This window comes from Muscardinus avellanarius, assembly GCF_963383645.1.
Source record: "Muscardinus avellanarius genome assembly, chromosome: 14".
NCBI lineage: Eukaryota > Metazoa > Chordata > Mammalia > Rodentia > Gliridae > Muscardinus > Muscardinus avellanarius.
The window spans coordinates 89,491,145-89,512,688 of NC_137800.1; the positions used below are offsets into that span (position 1 = coordinate 89,491,145).

A 21,544-nucleotide genomic window follows, 5' to 3' on the forward strand; every position below is an offset into this window, starting at 1 on the left:
ACAAACAGCGAGGGAGAGTGTGGGGGCCCATCCCTAGAGACACAGCCTCAACCACAAAGCTGGGAAGTCTGCAGTGAGCAGGCGGCGGTCTCACGAGGGGTGTGCGCGGAGGAGAGGAGGGCAGCGCTCAGAAGAGCATCATTCCACAAAAATCCGGGAAGCTAGTCGATTGGGGGTGTATCTCGAGGACAGATCCTGGGGCAACTGGAAATAGATATAACCCAGCGTGTGTCGAAAGGGGCGCCAAGGTGAGGGCACAGTTTCTGGATCTTTCTATGTGGTCCCTCTTAGGGTGCCCTAACCTGAGGTCTGGGAGTCGGCTGCGCTGAGCGCGGCAGAGTTCAAGTCCTCGGAACCCGCCCCTGCTTGCAACCTGAGTTGGCCTCCTCTGCCCAGCAACTGTTGACGTCACAGACCCCGCCCTCCCTGAGTGGAAGAGACTTACTAATGACCCCGCCCACTATTCTGAGCCTACCCAGGCAGGTGCCACATGGGAACTGGATGGACCATTCAGAAATGACCCAAGTGGCCAAGTGTGAGGAACTAGGAACTTGCCCCGAGCTGCAGCAGCTGGTGGCCGAGGACGGCTGCGTCTGGGCCCCGCCCATCCCGGGGAGCAAGCCTGGGAGGGGGGGGAAGTGGGGGCGGGGACCACAGGAAATGGAAAAGGAGAGGAGATGGAGCTGGGCGCGGTGGTGCACGCGCGCCTGTAATCCCAGTACTTGGGAGGCTAAGACAGGAGAATGGCAGTTGGAGACCAGCCTCGGCAACTTAGTGAGACTCTGCTTCAAAATAAAATAGGGCTGAGGATGTAGCTCAGAGGTAGAATGTCCTGAGTTCAATCCCCCAGAACCACAAAGAGAGAGAGGGATGGAGGGAGACAGAGAGATGCTACAGGAGGGGTCATTAGACTGCTGGAAAGTGGGAAAGACCATGAGCCATTTGGGGTGCTGGAAACACAAGAAACCACAGTACAAAAGACCATTTTATTATAAATATTGAGAACCGGCAGCACAGCCGCTGGGCGTCCGTTCCTGTACGCTCTGAGTATTTCTTTTCCTTTTCAGAGTGCTGTCTACACACCCCAGCATCAAGAGGGGGCCTAAGAATGGGGTGGGAACGGGGTGAGGGCTACTGGGCGGTGTGTGCGTGTCTGTCTCCACCATCTTGCATCCCATTAAGATATATGAATACAGTGCACCCATTAAAAAAAATTAAAAGCCAGGCGTGCCGACGCACGCTTGTAACCCCAGCACTTGGGAGGCTGAGACAGGAGGATCACAGTTCAAGGACAGCCTCAGCTACTACTTAGTGAGGGCCTTTGAAACTAAGTGAGACCCTGTTTCATAATAAAAAACTAAAAATGGCACTGGAGGGTGTAGCTCAGAGGTAGAATGCCCCTAGGTTCCATCCCCAGTACCACACACAAAAAAAAAAGATAAAATTTTTAAATGTGGCCCTAAACGAGTTACACTGAGGAGCTGCAAATCCTGTCTGCCTTCCAGGGAGGCTCCACTCTCAGGAGGAGCCGGAGAGGAAGTCGCCTGTGGCGGCTTCAAGCAGGCCCGGGGGTACACCTTAGCCGGGTACCCTCCTGGCAGGGCCCCACCCTGCAGCTCTGGTAGGCTCTTTCTCCCGAGCTCTCCACCACCAAGAACAGGACACAGAGGGAAGGTGGTGTGCAGGGGAACGGCGCTTCAGGGCGGAGCGCCTGCGGAAGCCCGCACCATCTCCCAGTAGCACCCCTCATCCCTCATGAGCTGCTGGTGGGTCCCCTCCTCACAGACAGCGCCCTCTTTCAAGAAGAGGATGTGGTCGGCCCGCTGCACCAAGCCGAGGTTCTGGGTGATCAGGAGCACAGAGCGGGAGCCGCGCTCAGGACTCTGATACAGGAGCTTCTCCACCTGCGGGAAGACAGAGGCGTCAGGGCAGGAGGCGCCTCGCGGGCCGGCTCTGCCCTCCCCAAGGACGCTGAAGACGCCTGCGTGCTGCTCTGCTGAGCTCTGACTTGTTAAGGATTACCTACACGCCGTGTCCAGAGCGGGACACAGAGCCCTGCGGGGGACCCCGTAAGGGAAGAGGAAAGGTACTGAATCCTATCCTCTCTCTGCCCATGGACTGGGGATTATTTTAGATCTTAAGGGAATATCGCAGTAGTAAAGGACATGCGCATTCAGGTCAGGCGGACCTGGATTGGGTCCAAGCTGTGCCACCCAACAGGGGTGTGGCCTTGAGCAGTGATTCAACCTTTCTTGGCCTCCATTTGAGTGTGTGCGTGTGTGTGTGTGTGCGTGCGTGTGCATGTGTGTGTGCGTGCATGTGCGTGTGCGTGTGTGTGGGCGTGTGCGTGTGTGTGTGTGTGTGTGTGTGCATGTGCGCGTGTGCGCGTGTGTGTGTGTGTGGTACTGGGGATTGAACCCACAGGCATTCTACCTCTGAGTTATACTCCAAGTCCTATTTTATTATTTATTTTGAATCAGAGTCTCACTAAGTTGCAAAGGGCCTCACAAGTTGCTGAGGCTGGCTGCGAACCTGTGACCCTCCCGTCTCAGCCTCCCAAGTACTGGGATTACAAGCGTGCGCCGCCACGCCCGGCTCGCTCTCCATTTTGAACAAGGTTAATAACGTCCAGTTCACACGGACTCGTGACGAACAAATAAGTGGCAGAGGACACAGAAAGCACATTCACTGTGTCATATAAACTTAATCAGAGACAATCTCTCAGCTAGATTTGGGTGTCTTGCGGTAAGGCTAATGGGAACGGCAGGGGCCATTTGGATAATTATGGTGTTGCTATTTCTAACATGGGAGGAGTCGAGGAAGTGGGTCCGGTGGCCCTGGCATCATGGCGATGACTGTCTCACCTGCAGCTGGCTGTGGGCATCCAGGGCGCTGGTGGCGTCGTCCAGGATGAGGACACACGGCTTCCGGATCAGTGCTCGCGCCAAGGCCACGGCCTGTCGCTGACCTCCTGACAGCCGGCTCCCAGCCTCGCCTGCGTCTGCAGAGACAAGAGCCCAGACCAGAGCTGGAGAGCCGCACGTGGGCACGCACGCGCGCGCGCACACACACACACAGGTGCAGACAGACGGGGAGGATCTGGCGGAGTTCTGAGGATGAAGACGCCATGAGGAACAAGACCGACAACTCCGAACCGACGTTGGCGGGGCAGGCGGAGCTGAGGACTGCGGGCACCGCAGGGCAGCGGTGCCAGGCGAGGTCCGCGGGTACCTGTGTCGTAGCCCTCAGGGAGCCCAGAGATGAAGCTGTGGGCCCCGGACTGGGCGGCCGCAGCCGTGATGTCCTCCAGAGTCGGCGTCTGGGTCAGGCCATAGGCAATATTTTCTCGAAGACTTCTTCCAAACAGCTGTGGCTCCTGACCCACTGCAGCCACCTGAGGTGAGACAGGAAGAGATCGTGGGAGCAAGGTGTGTGGTTCTCTAGACAGGGAGCGCTCAGAACTGAGGGCACATCACAGCATCGCTCCGTCTCACCCCAGGGCTCCTGTCATCCCTTCCTTTCCCCCTTCCTTCTTTCCCGCTCTCTTTCTCTCTTTTTTGCACTTGGGATTGCACCCAGGGGCATTCTACCTCTGAGCTACACCCCCAGCCTTTTTTTTTCTTTTGACACAGGGTCTCACTAAGTTGCTGAGGCCAGCCTCGAACCTGTGATCCTCCTGTCTCAGCCTCCCAAGACTGGGAGTGCAGATGTGCGTCACTGTGACTGGCTCAGGGAAGCTCTTCTTACTTGCTGCTCCCTCCTCCCCCACGTCACCTCCCTGCTCACCTGTCTGTGCAGGTAGCGGTGCTCATACTGGGGAAGGGGCTGCCCGTCCAGCAGCAGCTGGCCCCCGGTGGGCTGGTACAGGTTCTGCAGCAGGGCGGCCACCGTGCTCTTTCCTGACCCGTTGGGTCCCACCAGCGCCATCACCGTCCCGGGACAGAGGGTGAACGTCAGCCCCTGGAAGCCGGAGGATTGCACAGAAGGAGACGGTTGGAGGATTCTAACCTTGCGATTGTCATTATCTGGTTACAAGGCAGGATCTCTTACCCCAGAGAAGACGGCGGAAACGTGGGGAATTACAGCAACCCCTCCCTCCCACCCGCACAGACTTCTGGGTAATGCCCCCCCCCAAGGAGAGATACAAGATGGCGCAGAGATGAAAGGCACCACCGTGGCCGCGCACTTGATATCAGATGCCACCAGGAGACAAGATATCACACGATATCACAGTCCACAAACAGGAAAAAAGGAAGGAAAGGAGGGAGACCAGGCACAGGCTAGGCTGCAGAAATTCCTCCAAATGTGGGAGTGTTCTCTCTGAAACCTCGTCCCCACGCTCCTCTGAAGTCCAAACAGGCCCTTGAGTGCGTAGGGGAGAGTTTTGTTTCTTTTAATATACTCTTTTTTTTTTGGTTTTGGTCTTTTGGTTTTTTTGGCATACTGGAGATGGAACCCAGGGGCACTCTACCTCTGAGCCACACCCCCAGCCCTATTTTTATTCTTTATTTTGAAACAGGGTTTCACTGAGTTGCAGAGGACCTCACTAAGTAGCTGAGGCTGTCCGCGAACCGTGATCCTCCTGTGTCAGCCTCCCGAATGCTGGGATGACAAGCGTGCGTGACCACGCCCAGCCGTCTGTATTCTTGGTGACTGCCATTCTACTTGGGGCTAGATAGAATCGAGTGTAGTTCTGCTTTGTATCTCTCGGGAGAGATTCTGGAGCAGATGAGCTTGGCGTTGGTTTTGACGGGGTAGGAAGGGCTCGGTGCCAGGCAGGCTGGAAGCAGGGAGAACATGTGGGATGTCAGGAGAAGGGGTGGGCGGAACACCGGTCAGCTGTACCTGCAGCACCGAGACCTCTGGGTGGTTGGGGTAGGCGAAGGAGACGTCCTGGAACTGGACCTGGCCCCTCATGGTTGAGGGAGCCAGCAGGCCACTGGGTGGACAGCGAGGCGTCCGGTCTAGGTATTCAAATATCTTCTCAGAGGAGCCCACGGCTTTCTGAACCCGGGGGTAGCTGGAAAGCAACACCTGGGAGGATAGTATGAAGAGTAAGGGAGGGCCGGGCGCGGGGGCACGCGCTTGTAATCCAGCATTTGGGAGGCTGAGATAGGAGGATCGCAATTTGCGGTCAGCCTCTGCTACTTAGTGAGGGCCTCTGTAACTCAGTGAGACCCTGTTTCAAAATAAAAAAATAGGGCTGGGGGCCGGGCGTGGTGGCGCACTCTTGCAATCCCCGCGCTTGGAAGGCTGAGACAGGAGGATCGCGCAGGTTTGAAGCCAGCCTCAGCCGGCTTGAGAGACCCTGTTTCCAAATAAAATATAAAATAGGTCTGTGAGTGTAGCCCGGAGGTAGAAGGCCCCTGGGTTCCACCCCAAGTACCACCAAAAATTAAAATAAAAAAAAATAGGGCTGGGGGTGTAGTTGGAGGTAGACTGCCCCTGGGTTCCACCTCCAATACCGCAAAAATAATAAATAAACAAATACATAAATAAATAAATGTTAAAGAAAAAGAGTAAGAGAGGGTGGGGGACCCAGCCTGCTTTCCAGCACCACATGAGGCGAGACAGGCAAAGAATGGGAGCACAGCAGAGTGGGGCGGCGTGGGGCGGCGTGGGGTGACGGGGTGACATTGGGGTGAGGGCCGGGAGGGAACAGCTCTGGAGACTGGATCTGGCCAGGCTCACCTTGACAGCGTCGGTGAACTGGAGTTGGTAGAGAATGAAGGCCACAAGGTTCCCGCTGCTCACGGCCCCCTGGGTCACCAGCTGCCCGCCCAGGTACAGGATGCCCACCTTCAGCAGCATCCCTGAGATCTTTAGAGAGGGCACGAAGAACAACGAAAGACACGTAACTGATGATGGCGGGGACGCAGAGCGGGTAGGAAAGCAGAGACGCACAACCACAGTGGTTAGCGTAAAGCAGATTCCAAGTCCCTTTCTTCTAAGTAACAGTTGTAGGCTCCGTAGCGAGAAAGGAAGACTGAATCATAGAGAAGCCAGAGGAGGACACAGATACGACCCAGGACCCTCTTCACCTTCATCAGTTTGCCATGAGCACTTTATTTGGGGAGCATGTGACTCCTCATGAAATACTTTCATGAAGACAAGATCAGCTGGTACTGACATCAAGTGTTCCCATAAAGGTCATGCCGGCCCATGTGTTGGAGGCACTGGGGATGGAAGCCAGGGGCATTCTATCTCCAAGCTACACTCCCAGCCTGATTTTTTATTCTTTATTTTGAAATAGAGTCTCACTGAGTTGCCGAGGGCCTCACTAAGTAGCTGAGGCTGTCCGCGAACTACGATCCTCTGGTCCCAGCCTCCCAAATGCTGGGATTACAAGCGTGTGCCACCACGCCCGCTAAGTAGAACTTTTGATCACCTGCTAGTTCTTTTGACAGCACCCTGCAGAGGCCCCCTTTTCTGGGTTTCTAGTATTCCTGGGAGTCTCGCTGGCACATCACACAGTACCATCATGAAGCTCCCTGAGCTCCCCTGAGAGGCAGAGGAAGGCCCGAGGGCTGGCAGACAGGGCATTTGTCTCAAATCTACGAGGTCCAGAGGACAGTGTGTACAAGGGGAGGAAGCCGCCTAGCACTCCTAAAGAGACGGAGGGGTTAGGGACACTCAGCTTGCTGGGATGAGAGCACCAAGCAGCCCTTTCCTGTGGAGGCGGAGGGAGGCGCGGGGCCTGCACCGGGACGCTCACATCCGTGGTCCAGATGTTGACTGCGTAGGCCGCAGCCTCTTTCTTGCTCAGTGTCTTTATCTCCTCCAGCTTCCGGCGGAACCTGCGGGCCTCGCCCTCCTCGTTGGCAAAGCTCCGGACTGTGGGCATCGCTGACAGGGCCTCCATGGCCACCTGGCTGGACTCCGCCAGAGAGTTCCGCACCTGGACTTCCAGCGACTGTGGAGACGGGACAAGAGAACAGGGTTCGCAGACCGTGAAGGGCACCCGTACCCGAGTTGCCCAGGGGTGTGTGTGTGTGGTGGTACTGGGGACCTGACCCAGACACATTCTACCTCTGAACTATACTTATTCATTCATTCATTCACTCATTCATTTTTATTGTGTGTGGAGGTACTTGGGATGGTACTCAGGGCTCTTCTACCTCCAGGCTATACCTCCAGGCCTATTTTATATTTTACTTGAGCCGGGCGTGGTGGCGCACGCTTGTAATCCCAGCATTCCGGAGGCTGAGACCAGAGGATCGCGGTTCACGGACAGCCTCAGCTACTTAGCAAGGCCCTCTGCAACTCAGTGAGACCCGGTTTCAAAATAAAGAATAAAAAATAGGGCTGGGGATGTAGCTCGGAGGTCGAATGTTCCTGTGTTCCATCCCCAAACCCGCAAATAATAATAATAATAATAATAATAATAATAATAATAATAAAATATATATATTTTTTTAATTTGGGTACAGGGTCTCACTGAGTTGCTGAGGGCCTCACTAAGTAGCTGAGGCTGGCTGTGAACCTGTGATCCCCCTGCCTCAGCCTCCCTAGCACTGGGATTACAAGCATGTGCCACTATATCCAGCTTGTTTTTTATTTTTATTATTATTTTGTGTGTGTGTGTGTGTGTGTGGTGCTGGGGATTGAACCCAGGGGCATTCTACCTCCGAGCTACACTACCAGCCCTATTTTTTATTCTTTATTTTGAAACAAGATCTCACTGAGTTGCAGAGGGCCTCGCTAAGTAGCTGAGGCTGTCCGTGAACCGGGGTCCTCCCGTCTCAGCCTCCTAAATGCTGGGATCACAAACGTGCGCCACCATGTCCAGCAAGGAGACCAATGTTGAATGAGCTTGGAACACAGACTATAAAGACAGGATGTTCCCACAAGGATGGAGACGGGGTTAGGGACCAGGAGAGCCACGCCGAGAGCAACCTAGAGTTCCCAGGGCTGTACGCGGAGCCAGCCCCTGGGCGTACCTGGCTCCATTTCCCCAGCTTCTTGGGCAGAATTAAAAGCAGAGGCAGGGAGACCAGGGTGACCGTGGTGAGGAACAGTGAGCCCCAGAGCATGAGCCCCAGGAGACACAGCCCCCGCACCAGGTACCACATCAGCAGGCTCAGCTCGTGCCTCAGCGCCTCGCACACGGCCGACGTGTCTTCCGTCACTCGGGACGTGATGGCACCTGTCAGGGGTGGGGAGAAGAGCGCGGCGTCATCGATGGGTTCTGAGCGAGGACGGGAACCTGCAGAGCCAGGGTCCCCGGCCAGGCGCCGACACGTGTCAAAGGGACAGGGTAGGGGCGGCGGGGCAGGAGAAACGAGTGTTGGAGGGGCGGCCTGGCCAGAGAGCCTCACTGCACGCTAAAGCTGCTGCTCTGCACGGAGTTTACACTGCTCTGAATGCTTTCTGATTCTTAAAGTATCTGCATATCCCACACCCATACACACACACGCACGCACACTCACACTCTCTCACACACTCACGCATGCACACCCACACACACTCACACGCACGCGCACACGCACACACACACACACACACGCACGCGCACGCGCAGACAGTTCAAACAGGCGGCACACAGAGGAGAGGGAGGGTGCTGGTAGGAAGCAGGCCAGGAGTGTGCCGTGAGCACTGCACTGGGAGTCTGGATGCGGGGTCTATGGCCATATGTGACCGTGAAGCTTCAGGGTTTAGGGCTGAAGCCTTGGTTTCCTTCTCCATAAATGAGGCAGCTGGACTTCGTGACCTCAAAATATCCAGGTCTGCAATTCTGTAGCTTCTGTCTAAGGACACGTGGGGGTCCATTTATGGGGAATCCTGATTGAAAACAACAGCGTTTCCTTAAAGTAAAAAGGGCAAGCTTGTAATCCTGGTATTTGGGAGGCTGAGACAGAAGGATGGCAGATTCAAGGCCAGGCTCAGCAACCTAGCAAGGAGGCCAGGTTTTAAAACAACAACAACAACTATACATATATATACCATACCTTAGAGGCAGACTGCCTCTGGGTTCAACCTCTGTTACCACAAAAAAAAAAAAATACTTTTCTTTTCAGGTGTACCAAAAATAATAAATAATAAATATGTGTAGGTAAGTGCAGTGGGACACACCTGTAATCCCAGTCCTGGAGAGGCTGAGACAGGAGGATCACAGGTTCAAGGCCAGCCTCAGCAAATTTGGAAGATCCTGTTTCAACATTTAAAAAGGGAGCTAAAGTGTAGCTTGGAGGTAAAATGGCCTTGGATTCCACCCTCAGTACTGAGGGGGGTTGGAAATGTTTGAGTGCTTGTGTGTGATGGGGAGGAGGACTGGTCAAGGTCATCAGTAAAAGCACGCGCGGGGATACGTAATGAAAGCCATGAAAGCCTTCCGGGAGACACCTGTCTGATTCTGCTGGAAGAACGCCGTCTCCTGGCGCAGCACCGCCCGGAACACCTCTCCCTGCAGGTGGACCTGCGCGCGGCCCATGGTTCTGTTGTACATGGTATCGACCACGAGCTCCAGCACGGCACTAGAGAGAGCCGGAAAAGAGGCTCAGGCCCCCACGCTGGAGCCCCCCACACGTGGGCCCCCCACACGTGGGCCCCCGCTTTCCAGGGCCCCCCTTCCCAGCCCCCAGACCTGGCCACGGTGAGAATGGTCATGAGCGCTATGTTCCGAGTCAGGGCGGAGGCCATCTTGTCCTGCACAATCCAGTCCGTGACGCGGCCGGTGAAGAAGGGGATGGCCATCTCCCCTGGGAGGAGGGCAGAGGGGGAGTCACAGAGGCACATCCGGGCAGCCCCCGAGGGCAGGGACGGAAAGAAGACACAGGTCAAGTCCCAGATCCCACAAGATGAACTGAGCTCACGAGCTGCGGACCCTCCCCCTCCACCTTTCAGGGCTTTTTGTTTTATTTTGTGGATTTGTTTGAGTTCTAGGGAGGGCACTGGGAATCGAACTGGGGGGGGGCATTCCACTTCCCAGCCACGACCCCAGCCCTATTTTATTTTTAATTTTGAAACAGTCTTGCAAAATCGCTGAGGCTGGCTTGGAAACTACGGCCCTCCGAGTGCTGGGCTCACAGCACTTGTGCCGTCGTGTCCCACCCCTTTCAGGGCTTTAATAAAGAGAGACCGCGATGGTGCAGAAAGATCGCGTCCTCCTGTAGAGATGAGGCCTCTGCCCCAGAGGGGGGCCTTGGCCGCAGGGGTCCAGGCCAGCGCTGGAGTTGAGCGCCCTGACCCCAGCCCAGGGCCCCTTCCTCTGCACGGTAAGGGTCTCCTCCGCCCACACGGCCACAGCCTCCCTCGCGGGTCACTGCCTGCGCTCCTGCCCGGTCTCCTAAGACCCCCTGGCCCCCGGCCCCGCTTACCCAGGCAGGAGAGGACCTAAGACCCCCTGGCCCCGTGGCCCCTCTTACCCAGGCAGGAGAGGACCTAAGACCCCCTGGCCCCCGGCCCCGCTTACCCAGGCAGGAGAGGGCCTAAGACCCCCTGGCCCCCGGCCCCGCTTACCCAGGCAGGAGAGGACCTAAGACCCCCTGGCCCCCGGCCCCTCTTACCCAGGCGGAGAGGACCTAAGACCCCCTGGCCCCCGGCCCCGCTTACCCAGGCAGGAGAGGACCAGGAGGCCCAGGGCCGGCGGGAGGCGCCGCGCCCCGGCGCCCAGGCAGCGCAGCAGCCGGCGGGGGCCGCCGTCGGGGCCGGGGCCGGGGCGGGCGAGCCGGGCCCACAGCGCGGCGGCGGCCAGCGCGGCGGCGTGGCCGAGCAGGCAGGCGTCCAGGCGGCCGGCCCAGGGCGGCGGCCCCGCGCCCCCGGGCGCCCCCCAGGCGCGCAGCGAGGCCAGCCCGGGCCCCGCCAGCGCCGCCGCCGCCGCCGCGGGCCCCAGCGCCCCGAGGCCGAGCGCGCGGAGGCCGAGCAGCAGCGCCGCCCCGCGGCCCAGCCCCGCCGCCCAGGCCCGCGGCAGCGCGGACACGGGCAGCAGCGGCCGCAGCAGCAGCGCGTCGGCCAGCAGCAGCAGCGCGGCGCGGAGCCACGCGCGGCCGTCCATGGCGCGGCCGTCCACGGCGCCGTCGGGCAGGGGGGCCGGGCGGGGGGCGGGCGGGGGCACCGCGGGCGGGCGGGGCGGAGGGAAGTCCCGGCCGCGGCGCTGCCGGGAAGCGCGGCGTTTCGGGGAAAGAGAAATCGAAAGGGCCGCCGCGCCCGCCCGCCCCCCGCCTCCCCGGCGCCGCGCCCCTCCATCTTTGGGGCTGGGGCCCGCAGAGCCGGCTCCAGCCCCGCCCCGCCCCGCCCCGCCTCGGTCTCGGGGCGCTCTGCACCCCGGGGCCCGCGGGCGCCCCCTGCTGGGCGCGGCGGGGGCGGGGCTGCGCCGGGGCCGCAAACCCGCCAGGCCGCTCGAGCGCGGGGTTGGGATGCCGCGCGCAGGAGCTCCTACCGGGCACTTGCCCCGCCTCGGAGAAGTCCGCACCGGGGTAATGGCTGGGGTCTGAGGGCGCCGTGGGTGGAGGAGGGGGAGAGACCCGGGACCCTGCAAGCGCCCGGAGGGATAGGAGGCCGCCCGGGGAGGTGGCGGCGTGCGGGGCAGTGCCGCGCCCCCTGCGCAGAGGAGTCCCTGGCCCCCGGCGGGAGGTCAGGGGTCTGCACAGGGACAGGGACGGGGCCGGCCAGGCTGCCGGGAGAGGGGGCTTCGGTTTGTCGCTGGAAGCGTCCAAAGCTGCTCCAAAGCGCTTTCGCTTTCACTCTGCTCTGGACAGTGGGGGGTGAATGCAATCCAGAGAGGGGCTTGGGAACCTTGCAACTGAGTGAGACCTTGTTTCAAAATAAAGAATAAAAGAAGAATGCCCTGAGCGCAGGAGAACGGCGCTTGTGGGAAAGGAATAGGGGCACTTAGCGACCAGAACCAGCTCATCACACTGATAACGGGATCCCTGTGAGTCCCCGGCACCCCTACCCAGCCAGGCCCAGGAAGGCTCCTGCTAGGCCCAGGTGCTGCTGTGGCCCCGTCCCCTGGGGCCTGTGTCCATGCTGGGCATATGGGGCAGATGAACCCAAGGCTGGCTGGCTTCTGCCCTCTGACGTGGCCACCACTGTTGGCTTGGGGCAGCCTTGTTATAGAGGAAGGGCCTTGGATAGAGGGACCCCTCTTCTTTGTTCACTGTAAATCAGAGGTTGCTGGGGGTGGGGGGTAATCCAAGTATTTGGGAGACTGAGACAGGAGGATCGCAGGTTCTCGGCCAGCCTCAGCTACGCATACATAGTGAGGCCTTCTGCAACTTAGTGAGACCCTGTTTCAAAATAAAGAATAAAATAGGGCTGGGGGTGGAGCTCGGAGGTAGACTGCCCCTGGTTTCCATCCCCAGTACCAAAAAAAAGGATCTTCCTGAGATGCAGAGGACCTTCCTAAGTTGCTGAGCTGGTCTCCAACCTGCAGTCCCCTCCCAGCCTCCCAAGCGCTAGGATCATAGGTATGGGCCACGGCGCCCAGCTCCCACCGCTCTCAGGAGCGGGAAGGATTGCACTCAGGGAGCCGGGGCTCAGGGGCACAGTTCTTTCTGTGTGGTCTCACGGCCAGGCCGTGACATTCTCCTGTGGCCAGATAAACAATGAAGTACAAAGATGGAGGGGGAACCTCCTGGGAGTCAGCTCTTGGCTGGATTGCTGTGTGACCTTGAGCCCCTCTCTGGGGATATTTCCTCTCCCATAGCATGAGGGATCGAGGCTCTTCCTGTCCTGACATTTCACCCTCTGTGTCTCTGCAGACCACCATCATGGCCGTGGAGTTTGATGGGGGTGTCGTGGTGGGTTCTGATTCCCGGGTGTCTGCAGGGTGAGTATCGGGGAAGATGTCCGTACATTTGGAAGGAAGCTCGTGGCCCCAGATACACATTTTTTTAATCCATTTATGACAGATCCGGCAGGCTGGTGCTCTGGGGAAATGGATTATATATTATAATACGGTGCTTGGGCCTCTGACTTCACGGAGGAGAGTCCGGGGTCTGAGGACCATTTAGTCTTCTTGTAGTGTGGAGGGATCGACTCAGAAGCAGAGCCGGAGGTGGGGTTTTGAGGAGCTCTTCTTCCGTCTGTGTTTAGGGATCAAAAAGACGCTCCATCAAGCGGATACCTTACTTCTCATTTACCACATTTGAACCAACATGTCTCTTCCCCCTCCCGGCCAGCTTCTCACATGCAAAATGGGATTAGATCAACACTATGTATGTCCATGGAATACAGCTCCTCCAGGATGAGTCATGGCAAAGTGAAACGGATAAGAGGCACATTTTCTCAATTCAGTATCTTTGTTTTCTTATAAAATCTAAGCCTAAGCTGGGCGTGGTGGCACACTCTTGTAATCCCAGTTCTTGGGAGGCTGAGACATGAGATCTCGGGTTCAAGGACAGCCTCAGCAACCTAGTGAGACTCTGCTTCCAAACAAAAAGAAAAATCAGTCTGTGGTTGTAGCTCAGAGGTAGAATACACACACACACACACACACACACACACACACACACACACACATACACACACAATCTAAGCCTAAAAACCAGTCTACTCTTGATTAACAGAGCAATTCTTTTAACGGAGATGACTTTATTTTTGGCCCCTGCTTTAATCCAATCATTAAATTAACGCAGTAAACTTGAAAATCATTGGCTGATGAACCTCAAAAATTCCTGCGACTCTAACTGAGACCACCGGCTCTTGCCCCACAGAGAGGCGGTGGTGAACCGGGTGTTTGACAAGCTGTCCCCTCTCCACCAGCGCATCTTCTGTGCCCTCTCAGGATCAGCCGCTGATGCCCAGGCCATGGCCGACATGGCCTCCTACCAGCTGGAACTCCATGGGTATGAGGCCCCGCGCCCTGCGTCCACAGCTGCTGGTGCTCCCCAGCTGCTGGCGCCTGCACCGCGCCCCGCTCCCGGAGCTCTGCTTCGGGGCTGCTTTGGATACCTCTGAACTAGTGCTGCTTAGAACTAGCACCTCTGAGCTGTTTTATTTATTTATTTTTTGCATCTCTTAAGTGGTGATAATAGAACCTACTCTATGTCCCCAGATGAGATGGCTGTCTTGAGAATCAAATGATACACGCAAAATAGTTTGAGGATCATAAGTCATTATCCTAATAGAAATAATGAAAAAGAAATGGATGATGTGGCCCTGCGCAATAGCAGGCAGTTAGGGCAGGAGAAATCAAGGCCATCGGGAGAAATAAAGCTTATCTGCTTTTCCGCACAAGGGCAGGGCCCTTGCAGTGAAAGAGAGTTGTATCCCTGAGATGGGGGGTGGGGCTGAGCCAAGGGGGGAGAATGGTGGAGACATCCTACCACTTGGTGATGCGGGCGCTAGATCCCTGGTACACGAGGGAGGGAGGCTGGAGTTTGAACTATTGCAGCTGTGGGTTCAAGTGTCACTTTGCAGGAGTGACAGTAAAGGCACAGGAGGGTGGGACTTGAGAAAATTCTATGGAGCCAGGCGTGGTGGTGCTTACCTGTCATCCCAGTACTGGGAGGCTGAGACAGGAGGATCACACAGGTTCAAAGCCAGACTCGGCTACTTAGTGAGGCTCTCAGCAATGTAGTGAGACCTTGTTTCCAAATAAAATATAAAATAGTCTGGGAGTGTAGCTCGGAGGTTGAAGGCCCCTGGGTTTCATCCCCAGTACCGCAAAAATAATAATAAAAAATAAAAAAATAAAAAGTGCTGGAGCAGGGTATGGTGGTGCATACTTGTAATCCCAGCATTCTGGAAGTGGAGACATGAGGATCGCGGTTTGTGGACATCCTCAGCTACTTAGCGAGGCCCTTCCCAACTCAGTGAGACCCTGCTTCAAAAAATAAAAAGACTGAGCCAGGCGTGGTGGCGCACGCTTGTAATCCCCGCGCTTGGGAGGCAGAGACAGGAGGATAGCGCTGGTTCGGAGCCAGCCTTTCTGGCTTAAGAGACCCTGTTTCCACATAAAGTTAAAAAAAATAGGTTTGGGAGTGTAGCCCGTGGGAGTGTAGCCCAGAGGTAGAAGGGCTTCCAGGAACCCCAGTACCACAAAAAAATAAATAAAAAGACTGAAAAATAGGGCTGGGGCGTTAGCTCAGAGGTACAATGCCCCTGGGGTCCATCCCCAGTTCCACAAAAACAGAAAGAAAGAAAAGAAAAGGAAAGGAAAGGAAAGGAAAGGAAAGGAAAGGAAAGGAAGGGAAGAAAGAAAGAAAGAAAGAAAGAAAGAAAGAAAGAAAGAAAGGCAGGCTTGAGTGTAGCTCAGAGTTAGGGTGTGCAGGTCTAATCCCTCATATGGAAGAAGGAGGGAGCAGGATAGATTCCATAGCCCTTACTCCCAACATTTCCTCAGGCTGGACCTGGAAGAGCCCCCCCTTGTTCTGGCTGCTGCAACCACAGTGAAGAATATCACCTACAAGTACCGGGAGGACTTGTCGGCGCATCTCATGGTAGCTGGCTGGGACAAGCGTGAGGGGGGCCAGGTGAGTCCCCCTTGGGGTTACCCACTCCCCTACCCAGGGAGCTGGAGGTCGTGTCCTTCTAACAAAGAGTTCCAAGCCACTGCCCCTGCACGCATAATGCAGCCTCAGCTGTTGGGGGAATGCGCTACTGGGCTGCCCCCCGCCCAGCACAGAGACCACCTGCTTGTTTCAGTGGGAGGAGACTGCTCTGTGCCTCCTGCAGGTGTACAGCACCCTGGGAGGGATGATGATCCGGCAGCCCTTCGCCATCGGGGGCTCAGGCAGCTCATACATCTACGGCTATGTGGACGCAGCGTACAAGCCAGGCATGTCACCGGAAGAGTGCAGACGTTTCACCACGGATGGTAACTAGTCAAGCCAGAGGAACCTGGGGAGGAGATGATAGATAGATAGATAGATAGATAGATAGATAGATAGATAGATAGATAGATGGATGATAGATAGATAGCCCAAAGATATATATCTATACACATATATATTGTGTATATATGTTATATGTATGTATATTGTGTTATATAGAGAGAGATAGACATAGTGTGTGTGTGTGTGTGTGTGTGTGTGTGTGTGTGTGTTACTGGGTGCAGAACCCAGGGGCCTTCTATATCAGGTTATATATACCTAGCCTTATTTTATTTTTTTATTTGGAAACAGGATCCCACTAAGTTGCTGAGAGCCTTGCTAAGTTGCTGAGGCTGATTTCGACCCTGAGATCCTACAGTTTCAGCCTCAAAAGGACTGGGATTATAGGCATGCACTACCACAGCCAGACGGGGAGAATTTTTTTTAACACAAAAAGAACTAGGTTATGAGGAACAGGTGGAAAAGTACAAAGGTGACCGACCATTTAATGTCCAAACCCGGGCACTTTTGAGAGTGGAAGGAGATGGGACAAGCACTAAATTGGATCGGGCCCTGGGACAAAGGAATAAATCAGAAGTGCTCAGGGCACACCGTTATGTGGTCACCATAAGAACCGGTAGAACCAGACATGGTGGCACACACCTGTCAGCCCAGGACTTGGGAGGCCAACCTCAGCCTCAGCAACTTAGCAAGGCCCTCCACAATTTAGTGGGACTTTTTTTCAAAATGAAAAACAAAATAGGGCTGGGAATGTAGCTCAGAGGTAGAATGCCCCAGTATCACAAAAGATGAAGAAGAAGAAGAAGAAGAAGAAGAAGAAGAAGAAGAAGAAGAAGAAGAAGAAGAAGAAGAAGAAGAAGAAGAAGAAGAAGAAGAAGAAGAAGAAGAAGGAGAAGAAGAAGAGCAGGAGGAGGAGGAGGAGGAGGAGGAGGAGGAGGAGGAAGAAGGGAGGAAGCCAGCCTATGGGGTGCCAGATTCAAGTCATCTAGCTCCTGGGAACTGATTGTTAAGTATCCGAGGACTGGGGAGCTGTTTGCTCATCTGTGAGTCACTTGAACTGGACCCTGGTGGGAGTGTGGGCTCCAGGGACACCATAGATCCGAGTGAGTGCCATGCAGGACAACTTCTCTGTCCAAGCTGGTTGACCAGCACTCTGTTAAAATGCCTCTCAGGAAGCTGGGTTTCAAGGTGTAAGTGGGGAGTGGAGAGGAGAGAGAGAGGAAAGATCTTGGAAGCTTAGCCCTTCTCCAACCTGCTGTCTCCAACTCAAACCCTTCGCAGCTATCGCCCTGGCCATGAGCCGGGATGGTTCCAGTGGGGGCGTCATTTACCTGGTCACCATTACCGCTGCTGGCGTGGACCATCGCGTGATCCTGGGGAACGAGCTGCCCAGATTCTACGACGAGTGAACTGGCTCTTCCTTCCTTGTTTGTAATAAACTCTCTGGGACACAAAACTGGTGTGGTCGATGGGACATGGGTGTCAGGAGTGAATCTTAGGGGAGGAGCCCTTCCCTCCCAATATCTGCATACCCTTCTCATCCTTTTGTCCCAGGTCTCAAGCATCTTTTCCAGAGGTAGAATGCCAGTTCTGAAAAAAAAAAAAAAAAAGTTCAGCAGTGACCTGTCATGCATACAGCTATCTTTTCTTTTTTTCTTTCTTCCTTCCTTCCTTTCTTTCTTTATCTCTCTTTGTTTCTTTCTTTCCTTCTTGCTTTATTTCCTTCCTTCCTTCCTTCCTTCTCTCTCCCTCCCTCCCTCTCTTCCTTTCTGTTCTGGGGATTGAACCCAGGGGCATTTTACCTCTGAGCTACACCTCCAGTCCTGGTTTTTTTTTTTTTTTTTCTTTTTTTTTTTTTTGTGGTGCTGGGGGTGGAAGCCAGGGGCTTCCTACCTCCAGGCTACACTCCCAGGCCTATTTTATATTTTACTTGGAAACAGGGTCTCAGTAAGTTGCTGAGAGCCTCACACAGTAGCTGAGGCTGGCTTCGAACCTGTGAGATCCTCCTGTCTCAGCCTCCCAAGCATGGGGATTACGAGCGTGTGCCACCACACCCGGCTTCTATTTTATTGTGAAACAAGTTCTCACTAAGTTCCAGAGGGTAGCCTCCCACTTGCAATCCACCTGTCTCAGCCTCGCCAGTACTGGGATTATAGGCATGTGCTTCCGTGTCCAGCTGTGTAGAGCTATTTCTCTTTATTTTGAAACAGAGTCTCACTGAGTTGTAAAGGGCTTCACTAAGTAGTTGAGGCTGTCCGTGAACCATAATCCTCCTGTCTCAGGCCCCCAAATTCTGGGATTGCAAGTGTGGGCCACCACACCTGGCTTGAACTATTTTTAAGAATTCAAGACAATAAAAATGTATATAGAAGCCGGGTGTGGTGGCCCACACTTATAATCCCAGCATTTGGGAGGCTGAGACAGGGGGATCGTGATTGGCAGATAGCCGTGCGTGGTGGCGTACGCTTGTAACCTCAGCATTTGAGAGGCTGACACTGGAGGATCGCAGTTCGTGGACAGCCTCAGCTTTTTTTTGGTGGTGGTACTGGGGTTTCTGGAAGCCCTTCTACCTCCAGGCTACACTCCCAGACCTATTTTTATATTTTTATTTGGAAACAGGGTCTCTTAAGCCAGCACAGCTGGCTTCGAACCTGTGCGATCTTCCTGTTTCCGCCTCCCAAGGGCGGGAATTACAAGCATGTGTGCCACCACGCCCAGCTAGCCTCAGCTACTTAATGAGGCCATCCGCAACTTAGTGAGACCCTGTCTCAAAATAAAGAATAAAAAAAAGGGCAGGGAGTGTAGCTCAGAGGTAGAATGCCTCTGGGTTCCATCCTCAGGACTACAAAAAAAAAAAAAAAAAAAGTGTAAAAGCCAGGCGTGGAGGCACATACCTATAATCCTGGTACTTTGGAGGCTGAGACAAGAGGATCATAGGTTTGAGGACAGCCTCTGCAAGTTGGTGAGACCCTGTTTCAAAATTTAAAAAAAAAATAGCTGAGCATGGTGGCACACACTTGTAATTCTAGCACTTGGGAGGCTGAGACAGGAGGATCACACAGGTTCAAAGCCAGCTACTTAGTGAGGCTCTCAGCAACTTAGTGAGACCCTGTTTCCAAATAAAGTATGAAAGCCGGGCATGGTGGCGCACGCTTGTAATCCCAGCATTTGGGAGGCTGAGACCTGAGGATCGCAGTTCGCGGACAGCCTCAGCTACTTAGTGAGGCCCTCTGCAACTCAGTGAGACCCAGTTTCAAAATAAAGAATAAAAAATAGGGCAGGGGGTGTAGCCCGGAGGTCAAATGCCCCTGGGTTCCATCCCCAGACCCGCAAAAAAAAAAAAAAAAAAAAACAAATAAAGTATGAAAAATAGGTCTGGCAGTATAGCCCAGAGGTAGAAAAGCCCTTGGGTTCCACCCTCAGTACCACAAAATTAATTAATTAATTAATTAATTAAAAAGGACTGAGTTTTAACTTGGAGGTAGATTTTCTTGGCATGCTATCCCTAGTATGAAAAATAAAATGTGCCGGGCATGGTGGCGCACGCTTGTAATCCCCGCGCTTGGGAGGCAGAGACAGGAGGATCGCGCAGGTTCGAAGCCAGCTGCGCGCGCGCTGGCTTAGGAGACCCTGTGTCCAAATATAAAATGTAAAAAGAGGTCTGGGAGTGTAGCCCAGAGGTAGAAGGGCTTCCAGGAACCCCAGTACCACCATAAATAAATAAATAAATAAATAAATAAATAAAATGTGTATAGGGCTGCTGGGTGTACCTCAGTGGTAAAGTACGTGTTTTGTATGTGCAAGGCCCTGAGTTTAATCCAATCTCCAACACCAAAAGAAAAAGGAAAAAAAAAATAAAAACAAAACTCATTCTGGGGCCCAAAAGTTGAGGGTACAAAATTCAGCCCAGCAAGTCTGTTGGTTGTTGCTTGGAAAGTTGTCACAGCTTCCTGAATAACCCTATCAAAGACAGCCCCAGCCTCCGAGGCCGGGATCGGAGCCTGCCAAGGGGTGAGGCTGGTGCTGGGGCCAGCAAGGCCGGGATTGGGGCCTGCTGCGAGGCAAGGCTGATGTTGGGGCCTCCGAGGCTGGGACTGGAGCCTGCCGAGCAGTGAGGCCAGAGCCAGGGCCAGCGTGGCCGGGATTGGAGCCTGCCATGAGGCAAGGCTGGTGCTGGGGCATTCGAGGCCGGATCAGAGCCTTTCGAGGGGTGAGGCTGGTGCCGGGGCCAGCAAGGCTGGGATCAGAGCCTGTCGTGAGGCAAGGCCGGTACTGGGGCCTCTGAGGCCGGGATTGGAGCCTGCCAAGGGGTGAGGCTGGTGCCGGGGCCAGCGAGGCTGGGATCAGAGCCTGCCGTGAGGCAAGGCCGGTGCTGGGGCCTCTGAGGCTGGGATTGGAGCCTGCTGAGGGGTGAGGCTGGTGCCGGGGCCAGCGAGGCTGGGATCAGAGCTTGCCATGAGGCAAGGCCAGTGCTGGGGCTTCTGAGGCCAGGACCAGAGCCTGCCGAGGGGTGAAGCCAGTGCAGGGGTCAACAAGGCCGGGATCGAAGCCTGCCATGCGGTGAAGCCATAGCTGGAGCCAGTGAGGCCAGGATAGGAGCTTGCCTTAAGGCAATGCCAGTGCTGGGGCCTCTGAGGCCGGGATTGGAGCCTGCCATGAGGCAAGGCCAGTGCTGGAGCCAGCAAGGCCAGGATCAGAGTCTGCTGGGTGGCCAGGCCAGTGCCAGGGCCTTCAAGAGTGGGATCGGAACTTGCAATGCGGCATACACAGAGAAATATCACAGAAAATAAAAAATCAGATGCTTTCCCTAATATCCAAGAACTAGGAAGAAATAGGTAATAGGAAGAGATCTAGTTGAAGAAAGGGCCCTATGGAGGAGCAATTAAGGTGACCAATCAGAGGGGATGGGATGGGGGAAGATGGAATCTCTTTAAAACACATGATGTATGTAAACAAATGTATCACAGTTAATCACCAAATCAAGCATAGGATCGAGGGAGGAGGAGGTAATGAGATGGGGATTGGATAAAGGCTAATTGGATGATGTGTGCCTGTATATCCTCACAAGTCTTGTATTTCATTGTGATGTTTGACTACGATGCACCAATAAAAGTATACATATAAAAAAAGATGGCCCCAGGACCCAGCTGTGTTTGAGTGAAGGAATAAATTATCCCCCTTCTGGGAGCCCTTTTTTCCTCTGTACAAGAAAGTATTCAGAGACTTCCTAAGGTGCTTACCGCTCCAGCACCCAGCTCCAGTTTGCTACTAACTGGGCCCTTAACAGGCGCCTTCCACAGAAATACAAGCAGGTGGGGTATCAGGCTGAACCTGCAAATTCAAAGTACTCAGACCGTCACCCTTGGCAGTGTGGGAGAAATCTAAAAAGTCACAAAAGCTAAAATCTAAATCTAAAATCGCAAACATTGTTTCCAGCCTCACTGTTTAACTTATTTCAAGTTTACAAACAGTAGTGTAAGAGCCTCTTTTTCTCCTCAGGTCACACTAGAAACGCTGGACAGGATGCGAGAGTCCTTTGTGGGTGAGCCCGAGAGCAGGTGCCACCTCCGGCCCAGCCCCGAGCTCCCGGCAGGCAGTACCACTGTGTCAAGTGAGTCCTCAAAAGACACTCTCAGAAGAGGAACTGAGAGAAAAGGGTGCCTGTGGGTGGAAGAGTGTGGGGGACTCTCCAAACAAGAGTACTTACGATGGGGGTTCCCTGGCCCCGGGTCTGAGCCTCACGAGTGCTCAGTAGCCCTGGAGCCTTA

At 54.8% G+C, this 21,544-nt stretch overlaps 2 protein-coding genes across 3 annotated transcripts; one reads left to right on the forward strand and one right to left on the reverse strand.

Annotated features, from left to right (window-relative positions):
- Positions 1–1,697: 1,697 nt before the first annotated feature.
- On the reverse strand, positions 1,698–10,696 carry TAP1 (transporter 1, ATP binding cassette subfamily B member; the record flags this gene model as incomplete). The annotated part of the gene is made up of 11 exons (XM_080710395.1): positions 10,552–10,696; positions 9,584–9,698; positions 9,343–9,473; positions 7,941–8,146; positions 6,716–6,913; positions 5,692–5,820; positions 4,846–5,034; positions 3,787–3,960; positions 3,232–3,394; positions 2,865–3,001; positions 1,698–1,904 (listed from the first exon to the last, which is right to left on the reverse strand). Exons 2-11 carry the CDS (start codon positions 9,691–9,693, stop codon positions 1,698–1,700), a joined length of 1,644 nt encoding a protein of 547 aa, XP_080566521.1. The 5' UTR covers positions 9,694–9,698; positions 10,552–10,696.
- Positions 10,697–11,354: 658 nt separating this feature from the next.
- PSMB9 (proteasome 20S subunit beta 9) lies at positions 11,355–17,185 on the forward strand (the record flags this gene model as incomplete). 2 transcript variants are annotated; one of them, XM_080710517.1, is made up of 6 exons in its annotated part: positions 11,355–11,426; positions 12,702–12,769; positions 13,656–13,787; positions 15,287–15,416; positions 15,619–15,760; positions 17,058–17,185. In XM_080710517.1, the coding sequence occupies 6 exons, from the start codon at positions 11,355–11,357 to the stop codon at positions 17,183–17,185; spliced, it is 672 nt and encodes a 223-aa protein (XP_080566643.1). The 2 variants fall into 2 exon arrangements, with proteins under 2 accessions (XP_080566643.1, XP_080566644.1); XM_080710518.1 differs by having other exon boundaries at positions 11,355–11,414.
- Positions 17,186–21,544: the final 4,359 nt, after the last annotated feature.